At 43.0% G+C, this 24,191-nt stretch overlaps 1 protein-coding gene across 1 annotated transcript in view; it reads right to left on the bottom strand.

The window, feature by feature from the left end:
- The window catches only part of LOC120836043 (connectin-like), a 178,161-nt gene that overhangs the window by 86,983 nt on the left and 66,987 nt on the right, over nucleotides 1–24,191 (bottom strand). The window contains exon 2 of the mRNA XM_040218772.3: nucleotides 12,652–13,643. Coding sequence (XP_040074706.1) covers nucleotides 12,652–13,643 — 992 coding nt within the window. The remainder of the gene's footprint in view (nucleotides 1–12,651; nucleotides 13,644–24,191) is intronic.

The raw sequence follows: 24,191 nt of genomic DNA, 5'->3' as shown, positions 1-24,191 counted from the left end.
GGCATATGATGAAACTAAATCTTATAGCTACCGTTTATAGTTTTCGTCGAGCTGCGTAGTTATAAGTGTGGAGGTCATGCGAGCGCAGTTGTGTTACTTCTCTTTTCGTATAGCTTCCTTTCGCACGAAAAGGTACAATATTTGTACGGCGCGAGTCGCTCAAGTCACCTTCTTTGATGCCCGAGCACGTCCGTGAAGAGAGGGTCCCTCGAGATATGAAAACACTCCAACCGACAGTTTAAAGAGAGCGCGGGGGAGGAAACCCAACTCGCTGACCGCTGTTCAAATTGAAAGGCCGCAAAAAAGGCGAGCACGTGTAAAAGCCCACGTGATAACGTTAAAAAATTCACCCTCCAACTTCGCATAGTATTAAAACGTGATCCCATTTTGTTAGGTTCCCCACCAGAGAACACATATATTCAGTCACGACAAAGAGTTTAACAACAATTCACACGTGAATTTCGCCTTCTTTTTTTTTTAATTCACGTTTTTTCTTCTTTCTTTTCTTTTTTTTTTTTTACTGCCGATTCCCTGACAGCATTCCTAAGACACGAGTACTATTTGCAGCGGCTAGTACGAGTGTGGAATGAGGAAGCTGCTGGGAGTGCTCAGATCTCAAACCCGAGTCGCTTGCTTGAGTTACTTGCAGAAAAAAGAGGCGTAGCTTTTACCGGGCAGCCAATCGGTCTGCGGAATTCGCAGGTAAAAACGCCCAAGAGCGAAGCAAGAAGCGTGAAATAATAAGCCCTTCGTTCCTTAAACTGCCATGGACATGCACTCTGAACAATCTGGAAGGTCCGCACTCTCCCGCAAAGCCCTTGGGAAATCGCTGCAATCTACGGAGGGCCCGCGGACAATGGTGTCGCTGATAAGAAGTCTACACTAAGAAAAACTGTCTGTGCCGTGGCACTGAGCCATGACCATAGCCCCCTATATACTGACAAAGCCTTGCATATCGACACGAGAAGAGGCCGCCGCAATGGAAAAGGTGGAGCGGCAGACAACGGATGAGAGGAGAGCCACCTGACTGGCGCCCCGCCGCGGCGAAACACCGAAACCCGCTTTGCCCGAGCGAACAGGTGTGTTTCGGGTCCTCGCCGCTGCGGAAGCTGTGCGCTGACGTCCAGGTTCCGCGAGAGATTTGGCTTTTTGGTGCTCTGTGCTACCAGATCCTCGCACCCCGAATCTGCGACCGGGCACTCTATGGCTCCGTCGTCAAACCGCCAGGCTTTGTGAGTATAGAGGAGGCTATGGCGCGACATGTCACCGTGATCAGTGCCACAGCGCATCCTGTCTTTACTGTCTAAACATATTATGAGCCCTGTCGATCACCGACGGCCCTTCGTAGATTGTAGCGCTCTTCCAAGCACTTGGCGGGTGAACATACGCTACAGGTTGATTAGGGTGTAACGGTGAGCAAGTGTTCTAGAATGTGTCTTTGGTTCATCGAAGCCCCTGAGACATACGACAATCAAAGGGGCAACATAGGAAACGTTAGAGTACGCGCGATGAGGAGGCAGCCGAGCTCGTAGCGATCATTGGTTCACGTCGGGGGGAAATAAAAGCACTTGGGCGAATATAAGGGTAAACAAACGCACGAGGTGCGCGAGGAGCGGGCGAGCCTTACACGCTGTAGAGTAAACATTGTACTTGTTTAAAGGAGCCCGGCAAAAACAAAAAGTGATCCTGCTTCAAGTGACGTGCCTATCAGCGACAAGCAGGTGCATTCAGTGACAGAGCAGTGACGGGGTTCGTAGACAGTGTGAAACACTGAAAACAAGTTTAACAACTGGCAGCACTGACTGCAAGTAACCCTTTCTAATGATTTGGAGCGCGTGGTGTTCGCTCAAAAATGCAAAAATAAACACCCGAACCTGCGGGCCGTGGGCATTCTAAGATTCTATTAAACATGTGGGCATTTCACGATATGGGTGAGAATAATCATCTGAAGCTTAGCCTGCCGTGACGTGTACCAAATTCGTTTGGGGCAACATTCTCACTCTTGTAACTTCGGCTTCGTTCGAAATTATGGTGAAGCAGATTATACAACAATCGTCGCTCGGGGTGACTGTAATCTCCTTTTTCAGGTGGTCTTAATTTCGAATTGGCTTTACGAACTTTAATTTTTTATCATTCCGCTTTCATATTGTTACTCGAGTCCGCGTTTTCGTACGCGTGCCACTTATAATATTTTGGAAGTTACAAAAAACGACGTACCATTTCGAAATTGCGAAACATAAGGTGGCGTGTTTGATCAATGTTACAAAAGTTCGTGAGCTCCGTTTTTAACGAAATACTCAGCTTCCCGTCCACTGCACTCAAATGGGCGAAAAATAACTTTGATGTGTTCCGCTACATCGACCCCATGTCGTCTATTCTTTTAAATATTGTCACGAATGACAAGTGATGAGGTCGCTACAACTTAAGTAAACTAAGCGTTTAATGGGGTGAACTTGTGCCCAAAACAAAAAGGGAAGAGAAGATAAAAATTGAGTGTCGCGGGCGTCGATGGCGACGTAACAGCAGGGTCGAACACGGGGGCGAGACTGACTTTGGCTCGCCACGCGAAGCCCCTTATATTCACGCGTAGGCTCCTGGAATAATCGGCGTACAATGCTCGACGCGTAGAACATTCGGACCTAGCATAAACATCAATGTTCTCGAATTCACCAGAACATTAAAATGAAAGAATATATAAAAGATGAGTAACTATCAGGAATCGAACTTTGGCTCTTCGCGTGGGAGGCAAGCACAATAACGGTTGCTCAAAGGCCACGCTATTTACTTGGCCAGCTGCGCGCGCGGCAATACTCACGGCTTGAACGTGTCATTATCGCACCATGATGGTAGTCATCCCTACTCGTTCCTGGCGAGAAAAATAAATTTAGTAGTTCGGAATCGGCAATGCAGAAAGTACGAACTCGGCAGCAAGGCCCCCACAATGGCAGCTGATGCGACGTCAGTGCAGGCCATGCATACGTCACTGCCCTGATACCAAATCGCCTGGGCCATAAAATTCCTACGCACCGCCGAAAAACGCTTAAAACGAAAAAGAACTTTTAGGTCAAGCCTTAACGGACCGGATGGCTTCCGGACGGGAAATCATTATTGAGAGGCGGAAGGAACATTCCTCGCGCTTCTGGCGGGTGCCCATCTGGGATGTCCAGTCGGACCACGTGAAGCACTGACCCGATCCACCCGTCCAAAATGGCAAAAGTTGAATAGAGGGAACGACGTCCCATCGGTTTCCAATAAAGGAAACCTACAAGATGGCCTTCCTTTTAAGTTCTTCCGTTATGTCCCAGACCGCTGGACCAATCGGAACATAGAAAAAAAAATGATAATATAATTGAAGTGGAGGACAAAGAGGTCGCTTTGTCGGGATGATACCGCAAACAGAAGCGACCCTTCGGTTGGGTAGTCCATGGAATCGACATAGACGACCGCGCAGGAAGAGAAGTATCACTCGTCGCAATTTCCTTCGGTATTGCAGCTAAGCTCTCCCTGGCTTCCTAATCCAGAGAGTTGCTCCCGAAATATCAGAGTATTGCGTGTTTTTGTTTTTTCATCAGTTCGGCCATCTAGAGAGGCTTTCGGTAGCCCTCTAGCCGCAGTCACACTACTTAAATATCTACAAGAAACATTCGGTGTTCGCTTTAGGTATGATGACAAAATTACCTGCAGTCACCCCTCAAGAGTGTTAGAAGCTTGTTTTCTTCATACAAACTTCAAACATGTCTAAAGACATGTTCAAAGTAGACGATAACACATTGGTTCTTATTGGACAGATAACTTGCTAGCCACCTAAGGACAACTGTCGGTAGCTACTGTGAGGGTAATTTATGTATGAGAAGGACAAGCAGAACTGCATCAACGGCTTTTTGAAAATCCCCTAATACAGAATTTACCTGGAAGCCTTCATCGTACGAAAACAAAATGTCGCGGGAGAACGGACTTAGCCATGTAACAAATAAAAAAAAAAACAGTTCTAAACCGTGTTGCTGAGGTGTGAAAATAATGTTCATTTCAAGATGTCTAACGATACTTGAGTAAACAATATATTCAATGGTTTTGCAGCATACGTTGGTGAGTGATATTGGCGAATAGTTAGTAAGGTTGTTTTACCACTTGATTTATGAATTGGTAAATATTCGCAAGTTTCCATTCGCGGGGAAGCCTACAGTCCTCTTTGGATTTGTTACACAATATAACTGAAACGGTAACGAAGCACGAGCTTTTTTTTTTTTTTCAAGAAAAAGCTAGAAATGCCATTTGGTCCGCTGGCAGCCCCTAATCTAACGCTCTGGAACAAAGAACGCACATCGTTTTCCAAAACAACATTGTCAGACGTGTGGACACCATCTCCTTAACGATATCGCGTTAAAACTCCGGTAGAGATTGAAAATCTCCGATATATGGTGAAGAGAAAACAAACGGAAAATATGTGTTGAAATACACTGCCTAATGAATGTCCTCAGCGACAGTGTTAAGGCCATCAGATATACCCGGAATGCGAACTTCATATTTTTTGTTAGACTTAGCAAACTTCTAATTTTTTTTACGTTAGTTGCCAGGTTTACGAAAACAAATTCAGTAAGCACACTTTTAAAACGATTCTACAAACTGCACATATTTATGTGTACGGAGCATTCTTCAAACTCTAGTAGGAACGAAGATAGGTTATCCGACATGCCGTCAAAGTTACTCTATTATAATAAAATATTTTCCTTGAAATCTGTCTTTTTATTCTGATGTAGTCGCAGTTAATATTACCAACAATTATATCATGATCACTAATACCTGCAGATATATTAATCAACCAAACGAACGTAGGGTTGTTCCAAAACACAGGATCTAAATTCAATGAAATTGATCCAGCGTATCTTGTTGGAGGATTTACATATTGATAAAGCCCATTTTCACTAATCATGACTTCAAAAGTGGAACTAATAACCTTTACGAAAATGATCAATGAGTTTCTATTGAGTTTCTAACGTCTTCTTAAATAATACATTAGAAACTCAATAGAAACTCATTGATCATTTTTCATAAGGGAAGACTGGATCTGCTACGTAAAATGGGTGGCTTATTTTACCAGTTGATATCGGGAAGATTGAAATCACCACCCAACGATGACTGGTCAGACACTAACACAGATAATCAATCAGGTAACACCTCGAGTGCTTTCGTATCACTGATTCCCGGAGGCCTCTAAAAAAAACTAAATGGCCTAGCAGATGTTCGCTCTCCAATTCTATCTTGCACCCGACAGATTCATCTGAATGATCATTAAACGGCAATGCAATGCTCTTCATTTGCTTTTTAACGAGAACAAAAATTCTGCCTCCGCTTGCATTACGGTCGTTACGGTGGACGTTGAAATAAGTAGGAAATATTTCTGAATCACAAATGATGTCGTCCAACCACGATTATGACCCAATGACTGTCAGCATTGATTACAGCAATCACATAATCAAACTCACTTGTTTAATGCTTCATACTAGGACAGTGTATAACGATAGAAACATGTTGTCTCAGTTCAATTTTACGACGCTCGACAGGGGAGCTTTATTGCTATTGGACGCAATCAACAACACGGTCAGTTTCGGAATCGTACATGAACGTTTCTCCACCTATAGCAAGCGTGTTAAAGCGGCGTTTGAACCTGTCATTCTGCTCCTTAGCATACTGAAGCAGTTTCTTTCTCTCAGACCTTGCACGTAGCAAAAAGCCCTCGCTGATTGACAAATAACTGCTCTTTAGTTTGTGACTCCGAAAACATTTTAGCGCTCAAAACACAAGGACAAAGACGAGTATCAGACACCACAGTGCGCTACGAGCAACTGATTTTATTACATGAAACGTCACTTATATGCCATCCGTGTTTCTGATATCGCCCCATCACTAGCCAACCCGATGCCATCCCGCGTCATTGAGGAAGGCACGTTCCTTGTCAAGTAGATCAATTGAGGCCACGCTGACACATGCTGCCCCACCCTTCTTAATCTCATCTGCCTCGACTATCTCCCTCACAGTTTTTTCCTTGTGCCCCGCCAAAACCTTTCACTCGGAAAACAACGGCACACCTTTGATAATGATCGGACAGACGACCGTCCTGATAATTTCCTAATTTAAGTTTGTGTTCCCTTAGCCTATCATTAACACTCCCACCGGTCTCGCCTATATATTTGTTTCCGCATGATAAGGGGATCTGATACACTACTTCCTCCGCACATTCAACGAAGGGATTCCACAGGTTTCACCGCACAGCCAGAAGGAACCGTACGAAAGGGATCTGCCACCCTACATAATCTACTAAGTTTGTTTGGTGCGGAAAACATTACTTTTACGTTCGATCTATTGGCCACCCTTTTCAGGCCATGCGCATGTTTGTGAATGTACAGAGCGCGACACTGGGACCAAAATTCTGTCATAAAAAAAATTATTGTTATAAAAAGAGCTCATTTACAGCCCTAAATACGGGGAAGAATTGCGTGCCCACTAATACTCTTTCCTAATAAAATTCGAAACGGCGCCGATGTCGTGTTCGAGCAAACAGTGTCGCGATGTATACGGTATCATCGCGACCTTTTGTTTATCTCTGAGAACCGTTGGGCGAGGGAAAGCTTCACTACGCACTCTTTTTAATACGACCTCCGCAACTGACATCACTACATTCTTCGGGAAGCCAGCTGCCAAAAACCGCCTATACTGCGTGCCCAAGCCTTCTGACATCACTAGAGCCGTGTATTGGGAGAGTTTGGCCAATAGGCAGAGCTAAGGCCGCCGCCAGCGCCGAATATTCCCCCCACGCTTAGAGCGTAAACTAAATTTGTGACACAGCGTCGACCAATCAGGGGACCGCGACGTCACAATATTGCAAACGACATTTAAAGCGTGAAATAGAAGCGTTCAATTTCGGTCTCTCTATTCCATCTTACAAATGTCGGCAGTGAAGACAAAGGTACAGGCGCGTGAGCCTAGCTCAGCAAAACGCTTTTGTTTGTACGAGAACTCGTGCATAGGAGGCACTTTCCAAAGCCATACGCTCGTGCCCATGCCTTTGTCTGCACTGCTGATGTTTGCTCGTTCTGGCCGGCTTGCTAGAACAGCGTCCTGAGACTGGCTGAAAGAAAACAGTGCAAATGTGGGGCGCGTGAGCGTCTTTAGAAGCGGAGTCCCGGTCGGCTCGTGAGCTGGCTTTGGCAGTGCTTTCTTTCCCCGTCTCAGCTGAGACGCTCTTTCTAGCAAGTCGGCCCTGGTTTGGAGCGTACGCTCGTTTATTCTACGCTTGAATATTGGCGTGACTAACACCTCACATGCGCAAAGTTTTCAGTCACCGAGAGTCAAACCTTATCACTCTAGCGACGCTAAAACGGCTTAAATTAGTCGTGTCACAGATCTAGAGCTCACGGCCACTGCGAGGGGCTGTTTCGAGGCCTGTGGTTGGCCCCGAGATGCTCGCTTATTCAAACCAATGTATGGCCAAACTCTCTCAATAAACGGCTCTGGACATGTCATGGTGGCATGCTTTTTTTAGGGCGTTTAATACGCACATATTGGTTCTCGTCTTTCTCCTTGAGTTTTGAGCGGTAACATGTCTTCCAAGTTCCAAAACCAAATAGCCCCAAGAATCTACTCTACTGAACTTTAGTTTGTGGGCTTGGTCTAATTTGTTTTGTTTTTCTTTGAATGAACTAAGCTGTATGACGATCAGCCCGCTTTTTGTTGAAGAGAAACTACCGATTCTAAGGGCGCGATTAATTATATAACGGTTCATCCTGAACGTCAAGGTTACTATCGCATACCGGTATATCATTTCGTTCGGATCTTCCCACGTGTCGCTAGCAGAATCTGGCTGCGCATTAAAAAAAAATATTTTTTATATCTTTTTTTCAGGTCATGCTGCTGCGTCATAACCGCACTAAGTTGCGTAGCTATGGTTCCATTTCGTTTCTTTAAGCAACTTATTTCGGTTCCCAATTCCTTCACACTTCCCTCCTTTTGCCATCCAAGCGATCCGGGCTGTGAGAGCCGCAAGCTTCTCGTCTGCTACCTGCTGATTTCGCTTAATCTACCTCAAATATGAAAGTACCTTTACTTGTCCCTCCTATAGCTTTGGTATAACACAGAGTGCTTCTAGAAACTCCCTTTGCTGCTCCACAGTGAGAGGACCAGGGTTTCTTTCACATCACCAGATACCATTAATCATTTTTTCACCTCGGATAAGACAACCCGAGAGTTCAAAGAAAGCACTTCAGCGGCACGCAGAAAAACAAGCTCTGTAAGTGCAGCAAGTTGGATCTCGGTGCCGTTTCACAAGACTGTATGTAACGCACATTAGTATCATAAACGTAAGGTGCACTGAGCTGAAGAACGAGAATATGTCGAGTCTCCCGCCTCTATGACGGCGCCGAAACCCATCGGGTATTGGCAGAGCAGGTTCTTAAATAGTTCATGATCATATGGCCAAGCGCGTGCTGAGCGGGTGCGTACATGGCCGAATGGTTACCGGGCTTGGCTGTCGCGCGGAAGATCTGGGTTCGGTTCCAGGTAGCGGATCGTTCTTTTATTTATTCTCTCTGCTTGTCGTTCTCGCAAATTCGAGAAATTTCTTGCCTGATCGAGTTTCGAATGTTCTACGCACCGAACGTTCTAGGCTGAATGTTCCAGATACCCACGCGGCTACAAAAGGTGCTCCCCGTGGCAAGCTGCAGTCAGTCTCGCCCCAGCGTTCGATCCTGTTGTTACGCCGTCATGGACGCCCGCGACGCGCTATAGTTATCTTCTGTTTCCTTTTCCTTTTTATTTTGGGCACAAGTTCGCCCCATTAAACGTTTAGTTGGTTTCAGTTTTTGTCGCCTCATCAGTTGTCATTCGTGACAATATGACGTCCAACGTTGTTGCCAGACGTGATGATCGACGAAAGTCGTGTCCGGATGAAGCATCGTCAAATACAGTGAAGAATGATCAGGCAGAAAGAACGGAATCGCCGGGAACTTTTCGCTGATCTATGTTTCCTCGGCCCCAAACGTTCTAAACTGGGCACCGAATGGGACGGTTAAAGGCAGCAGAAACTGAAAACCGAGAATACGTGAGTATCCCGCCTCCATGGCGGATGGGATTCTTTACCAAATGAAATTTTTACCCTATCGTCTCTTGGTGTTCCTGTAGATGTTATTCGTGCTCTTGTGTTAAATTTGCTTTGAATGATCATGCGTAACCACCCCTGCTATGGCTTAGTGGTGCAAGCCGCAATATACTTTTTATAAATTAAGCAGAATAATTGCGGTATAGTCGCACATGTGACGTTTTGGGACACGTGAGTCTTAATCTGTAAAAACTTCTACCTTGGAATTTTGTCTTTTGACAAGGACTGTTCTATTTGCTTTCTTCTTCGGATCATGCATCTCTTAGAATAATTACGGTATCGATTCAGTCTAAGAGTTTCGAAATCCTGGTTTAAAATTAATATTCCATAAATTTCTAAAAAGAACTTAGAGTAATCTTAAACTACTAAATTACAACAGGTATACAGAAAAACAGGCAAGAGAAGCATAAAAAATTATTCCTCTTTATAAATATTCACATAACTGCTCTCACACTGTTATCTCTCTATTTCTCTCTTATTTTGTTCTGTCCCTGACAGCCAAGAAGGAAAAATAAGACACTTCATTGTATATATTATACATAAATTACCATATCGTTACTGTCTGAATACACTATCCAGGTATAAAAGCAAATGTGAATCCATTTGTCTAACTGGGTTCGATAACGCCAACTGGACATTCCACGATATAGGCTAGATTGAATGCTGTCGCCTGCCTTTTGCTTGTCCTTTCCACTCCTATTACCACTTCCTGTTACGCTATATGCTTTTTATTTGCGCCATTAACTCTCTACACCAGCTTACGGAACCCTTCTTGAACCGTGGACTTCAATTATACTAAACGGATGAGTTCATCCGGAATCTGAAACTCGCTCCCAGCCATTTCTGTTTACCGATTGGTGCATGTACTGGTTTAGATGTAGAGTGCCGCGATCGGCAGGGAATAATGTTTCAAGATCTGTTGCACAAAACCGGTCCACCTCTCTGACCGCGACGCCCCTTTCATATTACGTAAATGCGGTCTGTTCATCTCACTAATGAAATGGCAAGCAGGAGTTTTCAGGAATAAAGCCTCGACGCCGACACGACTGGCTCAGACTATGCTAGGACGTAATTCCCGGGAGCTACCACAGGCGAACTGACTGTTCACCTAATGAATCTCTTTTGAAGCTGTTTTGAAACCATCTGGCAAACTATCTGGAAACTACTTGCGATCTATCTGGAAAGTGTCTTCAAACTATCTGACAAACTGTGGCAAGCATTTGGCAAACTCTGTGGAAACTATATTCGGCGAACTATCTGGAAACTGTCTTAAAACTCACTGGTAAACTCTCTTTTTGCTGTGCGGCACACAGTCTCAAAATTCTTACGAACTGTGTGAAACGTATATGGCAAAGTAGTATCTCGGAACAATCTTGAAACTAGCTGGATAACTAACTACCTTCGGACGGTCTTGAAATATCTATCAACTACCTTTAAACGGTCTTGAAATATCGATCAAACTATGTTTAAATTATTTTAAAATTTATTTCGAAACTATCAAGTTTTTGTTTATAAAACAAAACCGTTAGGTAAAAATCCTGAAAACGAAAAAGAAAGCTCTCTGAACACTATTGGAAAAACAGTTGAAACTTTTCTTGAAACTAACTGGAAACTATGTGGAAACAGTAAGAAAATTACACATACTGGAAAAGTTTTTAGGAGAATTCAAAACCAATTTTACGTTCAATATCTTATATTTCGGATATTTTGACATATTTCTTCGAACCAAGTATATTAGAATCTATATTCTGTTTCATTCTTAGTGTACAACGCTGTAAAAACTGCTGGAGCAAGCATGGCGTACGCGAGGAAGCGAATGATCTCGTAGATCATTTGCACACGTTTTTGCGCAAACGAAACCATATATAAAGCCACGCGCGCGCTAGTAGCTTTTACAGTGTTCTATACTAAGTACGAAACGAAGTATACGTATTTTCCAAGGTGCCGACACTCTTATAATCTTTATGTAGATAGACGTCTTGAATTATGGAGTTCATAAAATCTTGTAAGCGATTTTGGTTCACAAACGTTTTTTATTAAAACGTGATTCCATTTTTTTGTTTTGTTTAACATTGAAGTCTTCTTCGGTGCAAGGTTTTGACAGTATGGTAGATGTGCATGTGTTTATTAATCAAAATCGTTGCGCTTCTGTACTACTACAGGATGTAAAAAGCTTGGGAGCGGAAAGTCGTGCCCAGATATCAGAAACCTTATATTGGGAAAACAATATTAAAAAAGTCACTCAAATTTAAGAGATATACACGCGGCATTTTAATTCATTTTCAAACAATTTTTAGTTGTTTTTAGAACGGTATTTCACTCATAGTTGCAACATGGTGAAGGAAAAATTAATATAGAAATATTATGATTGGGAACCGCAAAATGACTATAAGTCTTCGGGTAACTTGTAGAGGCTTGTCATATGATTGTCGCAACCTGAAATTCTCTTCATTTTATTTTTTAAGGGCCCCCGTGTGATAGCATTACATAGGGATAACCTAACAATAACCTTCACGCGTTTGACGTTTGCTGCATCCGAGTCTTTCATGCTAGCCCTAATACAGCTTTCCCGCGCACCTCACTGATTTAAGAGACCATCTATGTAAAGAACAAAAGGTTTTGCAGGTTGGTTGTTGTATTGAGCTTTTCATCTTCAATTCGAAATTCCTAAAACCATTGTTCTACCGTCTGCTCAAATGCAGCACCTTCTCTTTGAATCCTATTAACATTTAAAGCTGGTTCAAAAGCAAGCGAGTTTGAATTTGTAAACAAGATGCATGCAAAAACTGGGAATGTTTTATGGGAACAAGTAAGAACCCCGATAAATAATAATTATCTTGCAAACTTTATTTTAAAAAGTTTTAATTTACTGAGTGCTTATTCTTCAATATTACCGATTAAATCAATTTGAGATAATGCATTTTTATTGAAGGTCACTCTTGTTTTCGCTAGGATTGAATTCCGTCAAAGCTTTACGAATGTTCTAATATTTTAGATACTTGGGAGCTATCTGCGAATTATCTAAAAACCTTGAAACCTGTCTGGACGCTGCCTATAAACCCTAAAGACTATTTTGAAAATATCTGAACCTCACTAGCTAATCATAAGAGAATCTATGTGAGAACTAGGAAATCGATCCTCTTCATGGAAACTTGAGCAATATAGTTATCGCAGATTCACAGCCGAAATAGTTAATAAAGTTCCAAACAGCTTTACATTTTTGTTATATTCTAATATCCGAAGCAGTGTACCGAATTGACGCATCGCCAATCATTTCCTCGACTTACAAATTTAAGAACGTCATAAGGAAAATGGGAAATTTTTGTAGACCGCACGCAAAAACACTGCCTTGCTAGTGTAAGCACTTGCCGTCACTTTGATTACTGATTGAGCGTCCGCTTCCGGAGCTCGGAATCCACAGTGTGCGGTGTATGAAGATTCCCTGCTGAGCTAAAGCCCGAACCGCCGCTCTCGCAAAAGACCATTCAAACAGCACTAACCAGTGAGGCTCATGTCGAAGGACTCGGCGTCAATCTTCCTCAAGTCCTGGACAGTCCTCCAGGTAAGCGTGAGCAGCTGGTTCTCCGACAGGTCCACGGTAAGCAGGTTCGGCGCCCCTAAGAACATGTTCGCCGGTAAGATCCGCAGCCGGTTGTGAGAGAAGTAAAACTTCTTGAGGCGCGGCAACCCCTCGAAGGCCAGCGGGTCCACCTCCGAAACCTCGTTGTATTTGAGGTCCAGTTCCACGAGCGCCGGCGTCCCGCTGAAGACCCGGGCGTCCAACCTCTGCAGCTTGTTCCGGAACATGTCCAGCCGCTCCAGATGGTCGAGACCCTTGAATGTGCCCTCCGTCAGATCTACGATCATGTTGTCGCTCAAGTCGAGTTCTTTTAGCGCACCCAGGTCAGCGAAGGCCGTGTCTTCGATGCTCTTTATCTGGTTCCGCTCTAGGAATAGGTGCGTCAGTGCCGACAGACGCGAGAGGGCATGAGCAGGGAGCTTGACGAGCTTGTTGTCGCCCACCTCCAGTTTTGTGAGGTGAGGCAAGTCGGCAATGGACTCCTTTTCCAAGTCGGTGATGTCGTTTGAATCGAGAGATAGCGTCTTTAGTTTAGGCAGGTTGTAGAAGGAGTGAGTCTTAAGCGAGCCAAGGCTGGCTTGAGTGAACTTGAGGCTCTCCAGAGCAGGCGCCGCGGAACGCAGTGCTTCTGTCGGAACGAAGTGGAGATGGTAGTCACTACGGAACGTGCTGAATGCAATCGAAACGATCGATGGCTGATTCTGGAAGGCTTTAAAGACAACGTGGTCTTCTGTGAGATTTCTCACAATAAAGCAGGTGATTTCGACGTCGTCCTTGCCGATGTGTTTATTCTCGCACTTGCAATACATCGGCTGGTCCCCGAGATCGCAGAGTTCGGGGACTAAATCTAAGTCATCGCCATGCGCTGGTTGTAGCGTTGAACACAAGAGAAGAAAAAGCAGACTGAAGAATCTGAAAAAGAAAATGGAACTGATTAGGTTTTTAGTAGCATTTAAAACAATAGTGCACATTAGTTGAAATCATATACATAATTATTATCTTCGTGAATGCCAGGAAAAAATAGATAATCATAAAGTGACCAGTATCTACCATCATAGAACACTTCTTTGAACCATTCAGCTTGTTGTTGATGGTTCCCACGCATTATATAAACAAAAAAACGTACGGGCCCTTAGCTATTATTGTGTTTAGTAACTAATTTAAATCGTATGTCAGAGCGTTTCTCTACCATCTTTGTCAAATTAAACGCGATGAACTCAAGAAAGCACCTTCTGGAATTCTCGAAGTGGCTGCCGACGTTTTTTTAGATGTGGAGGATTGCTTTTAAAGTTTTCACCAGCTTCTACTAAACTAATCTTTTTTTTTTCCTTTTTTTTTTCAAGGTGTTTGGTGATTTAAACACAACAAGCTGCGGGAGCTGCACGGTGTGCGAAGACAAACAAAAAAATCATTTCTCGTCTAGGATGCGGTACAGGTCATAATGAGTCATTCTCTCGCCATGTTCCGAGTCTCATAATCCCCACTATAAGGTTTGACTTCTTTCAGCCTTGTCATTTACCGGGATATATTTCCGTATAGATCAAAGTGTTTGACTATCCGAGTTCACCGTTGAAATGTGAAAGCACGGGCTTAGAGTGCTTTTTTGATAACCCCCTAAAGTCACTCACAGCTGAAAAAACCTCAGAGCGTTGCTTATTATGTGATGATCCTCTCTCCGACATTTTTACCCAGTAACGCAGCACTCTTGCCTGTGGAGCGATAACAAGAGGATCGGGACTGTCACGCCCGGCGTTTTTCAGGGTGTCACCAACGCTACTAGGACACTCAGTTGGGAAGCTCACCCTTGAAATCCGGATCGCTCGCGTCCACCAAGACCGAACTAGATGCGATTACAGCTCCGTCCTTTAGCGGCAAGCAAAACCAGGCAAGTTAAAGCTGCGGGAAAAATGGCGGCGTTGCAATCGCATCTAGTTCCGTTTTCGAGTACGGATCGGAGCCACTTTTTCAAAGCAGGCTCCTATGGCGGTTTCCCAACTGAGTTGTTCTAGTAACCTTGGCTGTCACGGACTATCGTTGTGGTTTGAACGTTGAGATGAAAGTGATCGCTATCTTGGGGGTCTAGTACCTAAGGATATTTACAGAACATCAACAAAGGAATGGATGTCAAGCATAGGAAAATATAAAATCGCTATTCCTAGGAAATAATAGAACCTCAACTAAGACTGCAAACCCTTTTTATACACTTGTTCGTTTGTGCATGTTTTTTTCTCTTCTATGTGACGTAAAGGGTGAACTCCTCTGAGTGGGACAATACTTAGCTAGAAATGGATTCATTTGGTATACAGATATTGCAGATATATTAGAGGAATTGCACGAGTAGAGGGTGAACAAGAAACGAATAGTATCACGCACGCAGACAAAATAAAAATAAGATCAACGAAAAAAGGGTAGGCAGTGTATACATGACACGGCCACAAGTTTAGGTGTGACAACGTCTACGTGCCGAGTCCAGTGAAATGTAAGGCATGTATCGAACGTAACAAATGTATTTGTAAGTAACGTATTTAATACAAATATCAAATAGAAAATATTTATTTGTTCGTTACAGAAACAATCAAACGAAACAGATATTTAAATATGAGGTAGACTTATACAACTAAGCGATATGTAAGAAACCGAACGAAACAAATATCAAGCCAGAAAACAAGCGTATTCAACCGCACGGCACACAGGCAATCGCAAACAAGTACGGATCGAAACGCGAGTCACCGCATCACCGCGGCCGCAGTGGACATGCGATGCGTGTCACTTGATGGCGGCGTGGGTTATGTCATGCCAGCACCTGACGTACTATGATTATCTTGGTGGTGCGTATCCCTTGAAGGAAAGGAGATATCTTTATGATTTTTTTACCATCAAGTTTGACCTGATGTGGTATATCAACGTTCGACATTTCAACTATATGTATATAATAGAAACGGAAACAGAGGCCTAGACGATAAATTGTAGGCTTAAGTTTCAACTTCTACGCGGAATCAGTAACACAGTATTGTAACAAGTTACATGTTAGGACGTATGGTGCACTGTGCAGCGTATGTCTACGCAACCTTGACATGATACCAAAAACAAATCAATCGAACGACACGTCTGTTAGCAACAGTGAGTCAGACTGTACTGATCGCGCACTCTGACGACTCATCGAAAACATCATTTTATACGAAAAGGCAAAGAGCGGACAGTAAACGGGGACTTAAGGAAGTGCAAACAGGAGAAGCGCTGACTTTCAACTGAAATTTAATCGCATGAAAACAAAACAAAGAAAACAGTAACTCCGCCCACGTCACATGATACATTCACCACGTGTCCAAACAAACAATCTCTTTGCTACTCAGGCCCAGTGACGTTTGGCTCACGCAGTTCGCGCCTGCTTTGATAATTGCATGCGCCTCTAAAATTTATCTATTCACTCTGTCCCTTCCGTTGCCATTGATACCAGTCTTACTGAAGATAGGCTCGCACCCACATCCATGACAATGCAATCGCAAATGCCCCCTACAGCTCCCACCGCTGATCGCAACGACAAGTCATGCTCCCGCAGTCTGTGATTAACACATCTGCCCGTCTGACCGACGTAGGCTTTCCCACACGTTTGTGGAATCGTGTAAACAACTCCTACCTTGCAAACAACATATTGATTCTCATGCCTCACCGAGCAAGCGGGGCCTTTGTCCTTCTTATCGGCAACTCTCGCGCATAGTTGCGCCAACCTACACGGAGCGGAAAACACCAACAGCACATCGTACCTCAAGGCATTTCATTTCGCGCCTGCGCGAGATGAAACGGCAATTTGCTTTCATTAAGATTTTAGCAAGGCACAGAAATAAGACTGGCAGAGAAATTCATGAGGCTATTTTTATTGCCAGCTATGAAGCGGACATATGTGCCAGAGCCCCGTCGGCAGCTCGGGCGGTTAACGAGGTGGAATTTATTCAGACGTCCTGCAAGTTTCTGTAGGCATGACCGGGAGGGGGGGGGGGGGGGGGGGGGGTTTAGGTTGTTTATTTTTGTTTCTATGCTTTCCAGTATCATGTTTACTTGCTGTATCGTTGCGCTGTTGTTTTTGGTTTCCATTTCAATAATGCTGAACCAACTAGCCCAACCTTGTTGGATAAAAAAAATATTAAACAATATCAACAGCAATCGATGGTATACCGAAATTAGGGATAATAAACGAGCATTCAAGGCAATAAGTTCAAAATTTTATGATTTAAAAAAAAAATAAAAAGGAGGTAAATATATTTATACGTAAATGAAACGTTGAAATATTAGCTCACATTGACTCCTTGCAGGTGATGTATAAAAAAAACTTGAAAATCGTTTTTAATGCGAAGAAATATGATAAAATAAATAATCGATTCACATTTTAGGCGTTCAATGCCTCGACGTGCAGAAATGCTGGTCATAGCTTTATGTTAAACGTCGGGCTCAAAATTTCTTTGAGACCGACAATAAATGAACTGTAACGCTTTCTTTAAACCCCCCCCCCCCCCCCCCAATTCAATTTCTTTACATTTCATTGTTTCCATTCCAAAATGACTGAACCGTATTTGAGGGTTCGACAGACACGAGATTTATATCTTAGAGACATAGTAGCTTGTGAAGTTACACCATAATGTTTGCTGCAGATATCCAATATTCTCCAGTGCTAGCTGTGCTTTTTCTCAAAATATGCTCAGACCAAAAATATGCCACGTCCAGAAAGAAGACCGAACTGCAACTGTTTAGTGGATATGCGAACAAGAAAGGAGATGAGTGCCTTAGATATTATATAAATACGATATCGGGGTAAATATGTTTATTTGTCAGATGTTAGGGTTCATTCACACAGTTTCATTTGACTGCGTTTGACAGCGTTAAGACTGCTTGCGTCGAGCTGTTGCTATGGCGACCCTAACGGCGAGCCAGTGGGAGGCGCTGTGCTGCCCGACGCAACACAGCACAACGCCGTCGACGCAGCCGAGTGAACAAGCCGTGTGAACACTTGAAAATGTGTCATTTGTAAAGTGTTACAAAAGTGATTAGAATATTACGATCCCGTCATAAGATGATCGTGTGATGGAGTACGCGGTTGTCTACGCATTTTAACGCACAATAAGAATAGAAGCTCTCAGAGAACTTATAAGAGAGTAACAGCTGACGACAAACCATCAATAAAAACATATGGGACAGTTATAACGCATACACTGTGAGCCATGAGAAAGAAAACCAGATATTCAGGTAACCAGAGAAGGATTGCCTAGTAAGTGCTACGCTTATGTAAAAGTGTAGCCTGAGAAACTGTCTTAAAAGTGCCTTAGATAGATCTACAAAAAAAGCGGGGTTGGCCTGGTCAAGCCAGTAGATGTTGGCTTTTTGCCCGTGCCACCGTCGCCTGTAGGTATGTATGGACAAAATAAACTGAATCCTAATTTAAATAATTACGGCACTGATTCGATTATATTTGTGAAAATACACTTTTATCGCGAAAAAAATCGATTAATAAAGTTCGATTAGTCTCCAACCGCAATGTATTCTGGACGGGGTAGAAGAGCTCACGGAACGTCTAAAAAATACGGTGTCACATTTTAAAGCAATGTTTAACGACTTTCTTGAAAGATTAAAATACAACCCAGGGCGGAATAGTGGAAGTACGTGAAAGGTTCAAACAACAAGGCATTCCGCCAATCAGCGACTCGGGTCGGTCGGTGGCCAATGATGTTAATTAAGCGAGGCTCTTTAATAGTGGTTTTGAATCTGCGTTTATGTCCCCAATAATAGTTGCCCCGCATCCATTTCTTCACTTATATAGGACAGCATGCTAGATACTGAACTAAGCCACGAGTGTACATTTAATCTCACCAATAAGTCGAATAAAAACAAAACGATTGTGTTGTGTAGTAACATAGCCGCGGACTAGAGGAGTATTCTAGTATTTCTTCCAGCAGTTTTTTTTTTTTTTTTGCATTATTTTATAGTTTTGATTTTTGGAAAGCCACCTTGCGAATGGATAAAAAAGCACGTGAAGCACATTTTCAAAAACCGGCCAAAACGATAGGGATGACAAATACAGGCTTGCTTCGATACTCAGCCTAAAGAGATTAGAACATAAAGATTAACACTGTGAAAAGCCTACACTTTAAGAAAAATCTGGTCGTAATAGAACTCTTAGGAGCTCTTCGGCCGTGTTCAAATTTTGCAGCCTAAAAAGTTATTTTCAGCACCCCCTAAAAGGTTTCTTCTCAAAAAAAAAAAAAACCCACTAAGGCGTTGTCTAAGCTACTTTTTTTATGCGAAAAAGTTCATCGCTTAGTTGCCTTTTGAGTGCGCCAGATGGCGATAGTGCTTAAGGCAGAACCGTTTTTCACGAGCTGAAACAGTTCTTGGGGCTTCACAAATCCTTTCAGAAAAGTTTTTTTTTTTTTTTAGATTGTAGACATAACTAGTTTTTAGCTCTAGCATGGCTTAGGAAGTGTTTTTTGATGCGACACAAAGCCATAGTGTCCTTAAACTGTCACACGTTTTGCTGGGCGATTCGTTCTTCGGCATCCTTTCATGTCTCCATGGCTGCGGCGATAATAGGCTGCACGGGGATCGCCCCGCCCCGCGTTTAATAAGCTGCCAAAGACTATAGTTGAATTCTACCATGATATAGTCGTTAAAAGTTTCGAACAGTGTTCTTAACTGGCTTACTGATGATCGAAAAAATTAAAGCCGTTTACAACTCCGTGTAACACCGAATTGGAGCGCAGTTCTTCAGGAGGAGGAGGGAAGGGTACTGAGGGTTACCCCCTGTTCTCGGGGCGGGGGGGGGGGAGGTTCATGTGAACTTGGGGGGTCACGTGACCCCATAGAAAAATTTTCCGCTAGATTTAGCGGGGAGTTTTTTCCGCTAGATTTAGCAGGGAATTTTTTCCGCTAGATTTAGCGGGAAACTTTTTCCGCTAGGTTTAGCGCGGAATTTTTCCCGCTATATTTAGCGGGGAAATATTTCGGCTACATTTAGCGAGGAATTTTTCCCGCTAGATTTAGGCGGGAAATTTTTCGGCCAGATTTAGCGGGGAACTATTTCGACTAAATCTAGCGGGGAAACTTTACGCGATTTAGCGAAATTTTTCCGCTAGATTTAGCGGGGAATATTTTCCGCTAGATTTAGCGGGAAAGTTTTCCGCTAGATTTAGCAGGGAATTTTTCCCGCTAGATTTAGCGGAGAAATTTTTTCGCTAGATTTAGCGGGGAAATTTTTCCGCTATATTTAGCAAGGAATTTTTCCCGCTAGATTTAGCGGGCAAATTTTTCCGCTAGATTTAGCGAATTTTTTCCGCTAAATCTAGCGGGGAAAAATTTTACGCGATTTAGCGGAGAAATTTTTCCGCTAAATCTAGCGGGGAAATTTTTCCGCTAGATTTAGCGGGGAATTCTACCGATAATGCACCGCGCGGTTACGGCGACGGCGACGGCGGCGCCGACGCCGCTCAAGCCGGAAACGGGCCCCTAAGAGCTGAGCTCTAGAAAATCGGCAGCTTTAATTCATGACAAAACGTAAACTTACTAAGGCGAAACGTCCGGTGTCCCCCAGATATTGGTGCTAGGGGTCGCTCCTATTTTAAATATGTATAAATAACATTTAAACACAAATTACGTCCAGCATTCGTCTCTACGTGGTTGAGTGCGCTTTATATCGCATGGCATCATTAAGTCGGGAAAAGCATGCTATTGCGCAAAGGGACCGGTTGAAGTTCACGGGTGTCCCCTTTTTTTCTACCGCTGTAAACATTTACTTCTCCCTGCCTGAATTTCCGGTGAATGGCACTATATCAAGTCGAAGCAGGACTGCTTGGTTTTCTAAGAGGTTGTTCGAATTTCAATGAAAATTAAAAATGAGATGAAGTATTGCGAATGCGACCACTTAATGTTTACGTCACAGCGTCAACCTTTACATACACAACTGAGTGTACCGCTAAAGAAGAGAAACCTAGTAGAGTATATGGGTGTTGAATATACACGAGATCTATCATGAATTGTGTACTTAGATTCTGAACATTAAAGCCCAATCGTACGTTAATTTATTTGAGACGAAGTCCTTCGAATGTAAAAAAAAATATTTGCTTTATTTTAACGTCAAGCCAACCATAGGATACGCCAGTGTTTTGTGGAAACCCAAGGGAAGCTATCCCTAGTGGAAATATAAATTGAGAAAATACAAAATGAGGTTGCCATATTTATGAAACAAATTACAATTCTATGGAAAGAGTCATTGCTAATAAAGAGCAACTAGGCTGGGAACCACTGGAGTTTAGAACACGTGTTCGCTTAAAATTTCTTCAAGCTACGTACCATGCCTAGTCGAACCGAGTCAGGCCAATTGATATCGCGTAAGATTTACGAGATGCTTTGGTATCTCGTAAATTAAAGTTATCTTAATTCATCTAATCTACAAGATGCGTTCTTTTCTCGTAGACTAGATAAATAAAACAACATAAGGAAACCACACCCCTACCCACCATATAAAAAATATTTGTTTCTTAACATCGCAAGAGAGTGATAGTAATTACCTGATGAGGTTGTTGCATCCTCGTCTAATAATGTTCCGTTTTCTGACAGTCCGACGTACGCCACTTGGGCCGGCTGTCATGAGTAAGAAAATAGTTTGTGTGCAAATGTTACGTCATTCTTTTTTCGATGAGGGTGATGACCTGAGGGTGATAATCTTCCTGACCTTGTTTTGTACTGATCTGTTCATGTCATCACCTCTTGTGTAAGTCTTCTTTTTTTTATGTGGTTGCTCGAATCAGCAAATACTTCGTGTTCCTTTCTGACTGTGTCATCAATCAAAGAGTTTTGCACAGCGTGCTGTTTTGTTAGTTCACCTTATGGGATAAAAACACTACGTGATTCATTCAAGTTCAATCGGGAAATGAAAACTGTTTTTCGGCCTCGCACAAGTAAACTACGCATAAAATAAATCTGAAATTCCGTGAGAACGTGACGCTAGTGGTAGTGATGAAATACCAAAGCTTGAGCACACAGTTTTACCAATATCAAAAATAAAAGAGCAGATTATTTAGCCAACCGAAATTTGAGGCTGTGGGTGTCTGAAGCATTTATTTCAGTAGAACGAAAGGCGGTAATTCCTTTCTCGCTGATTAGTTTTTTTTTTCTGTTTTTCTTTTTACAGAAATAATTGTTACAGACGCTTACAGGCTCAAATTTTCGTTTGATGATTATTAAGTTAAGCTATGACGTGAACTCAAATAAAAAAATTTATCTAACACTAGAAAGAATAAAACATGAGGGGACGGACAAATTAACCCATGTTTTGCGCCCGACCTTCATGTTTTATTCTTTCTAGTATTTAGCTTTATCCCAAACGCGCTCCATTAAAGTATATATTTTTTTATCTTTTGATTGAGGTGACGTCATATTGCCACGCGCGTTGCCGAGCAAGCGCGTGCGTGGCCGAGTGGTTAGCGTGCTTAGCTGTCGCGCGGAGGATCCGGGTTCGATTCCAGAGAGCCGAAACTTCTTTTATTTATTCTTTCTACTTGGCGTTCTCGTAAGTTCGAGAACCTTGCCGTCCGATCCAGTTACGAATGTTCTACGAGCCGAACGTTCTAGGCCGAATGTTCTAGAGAATCACGCGGGTACAAAAGGTGCTCCGCGTGGCGAGCCGGAGTCAGTCTCGCCCCAGCGTGCGATCCTGCTGTTACGCCGTCATCGACGCCCGCGACGCTCTGCTGTTATTTTCTGTCTCCTTTTTGTTTTGGGCACATGTTCGCCTCATAAACATTTAATTCCTTCAGTCAATACCACCTCATCAATTGTCATTCGTGACGATATGGTCATTTGTTCGCATTTTATACCCACTGCTAGCGTCACAGTCTCGCCCAGTTCCAGCTGTCTGCGATGCGCTGTTTATTTACAAGGGCCGAATAGTCTTTATTATATATATTGAACGCGATTGTGCACAGCCTATTCTAATGCATTAATGCCTCTGGCGCTAGGTTTAGCATAAATTTTAAAAAATGGTCCTAAACCCCTCATCTAAAGTCGTGCTGAAAATTACATTAAATTTGACTACTTCAAAAAAAAAACACCTGATGATGTATTTTCACATAATGTGTTTTAATATTTTGCATAAACGGAATGTAGAAAAAATACTGGCTCGTCTTTTGACATTAATTGTGTGTCTTCTGATTCACACGAAGGAATGATATTTGCAATATGCCATCTGGCGCTCATCGAATTTTTTTGTTACTATCATTGAATAACGCAATTAGGCAGAGGGAACGCGCCGTGATCCTGGGGTCTATGTGTGCGTGAATAATTTATCTAGAGACAGCAATGTCACAAAAAAGACGATCGCCGTGACGAGGCACTTTTGACGCTGCTTGATCGTCTGCGTCGTTGATTGTCTTCGACGGCTGCAGTCTGACTTGGAGGGAAACTGAGGATAGCGATGCGATGCACCGACTCATCCAAACAGTGTAGCGAACAGATAAAATGAAGAAAACTATAACGATCTTCCAGGGGGTAAAATTAAACTAAAACAAGCGGGAGAAGCTAGTATAATTCCTCTCTGCCCACGCACACACCCCGCAACGACACATTAAAACAAAAAAAAAGTATTGCCGTTCTCACTTAAATTTCAGGTACATTGCCTTCGATATTTTTTTCTTGTAATATGGTGTGCGTGCGTGTGTATGTGGGGGGGGGGGGAGGGGGGGATGGCATAACTGCTTTCTGGTGTTCGAGCGTAAATAACTAGGACATAAAAGTCCGTGGAAGCAGCTACAACTGACAGCTCCTTTCAGAATTGCCTGCCGACCGTTTAGCTGGCTCCCCTCCAAAAAGTGATGTTCAGGCTTAAAGAAAAAGCGTCCTTAGGGTATGCTTTTTAAACTTTTGTGTCGTTGATGGTTTTTTGTTTGTTTTTTTAGCTATTTGTTTAGTGATGTTACACGACGAGAGTGCGTCGAAGCAAAAAAAAAAAATGAAAAGGACGTTTCTTTTGAAAGTGTGCTTCTGATTTTGTCTTATAGAGACGCGCCGACCAGCAGTCCAAGTTTTCGACTCCGATGACCTTTAACGGGACCCACGGCTGTCGGCGGTCACCATTTTTGCGCTGAACGAACGAATAGCAAACGGCAGATATAGAATCTGACGTTTGCCCATTCTGCTTGCATTGTACACAATCGCCAATTTACTTACGGACGTATCGGCATATACACAGCCCAGACTTGTGCGTATCTTCAATACGCTACACAGGATATTGTAATTCAAATACCTTTGGTAGTACTTTTGGTATCCTGCAGATACGTCTAGTCGAGAGTATTCACTATTCTTTCTTAAATACATTTCTCAGTATCTTAAAGGGAAGCTACGGAGCTTCTTGAAAAAAATGAGTTAGAAGTGAATTCTAGTGTATTTTTACCTCGTGAACCCGAATACCAAAACCATTTG

The sequence above is a fragment of the Ixodes scapularis genome, unplaced genomic scaffold (assembly GCF_016920785.2).
Source record: "Ixodes scapularis isolate PalLabHiFi unplaced genomic scaffold, ASM1692078v2 PGA_scaffold0__279_contigs__length_252992795, whole genome shotgun sequence".
Classification (NCBI taxonomy): Eukaryota; Metazoa; Arthropoda; class Arachnida; order Ixodida; family Ixodidae; genus Ixodes; species Ixodes scapularis.
The sequence above is the reverse complement of the archived record's forward strand: the minus strand, read 5'-3'. Positions and strand labels throughout refer to the sequence as shown.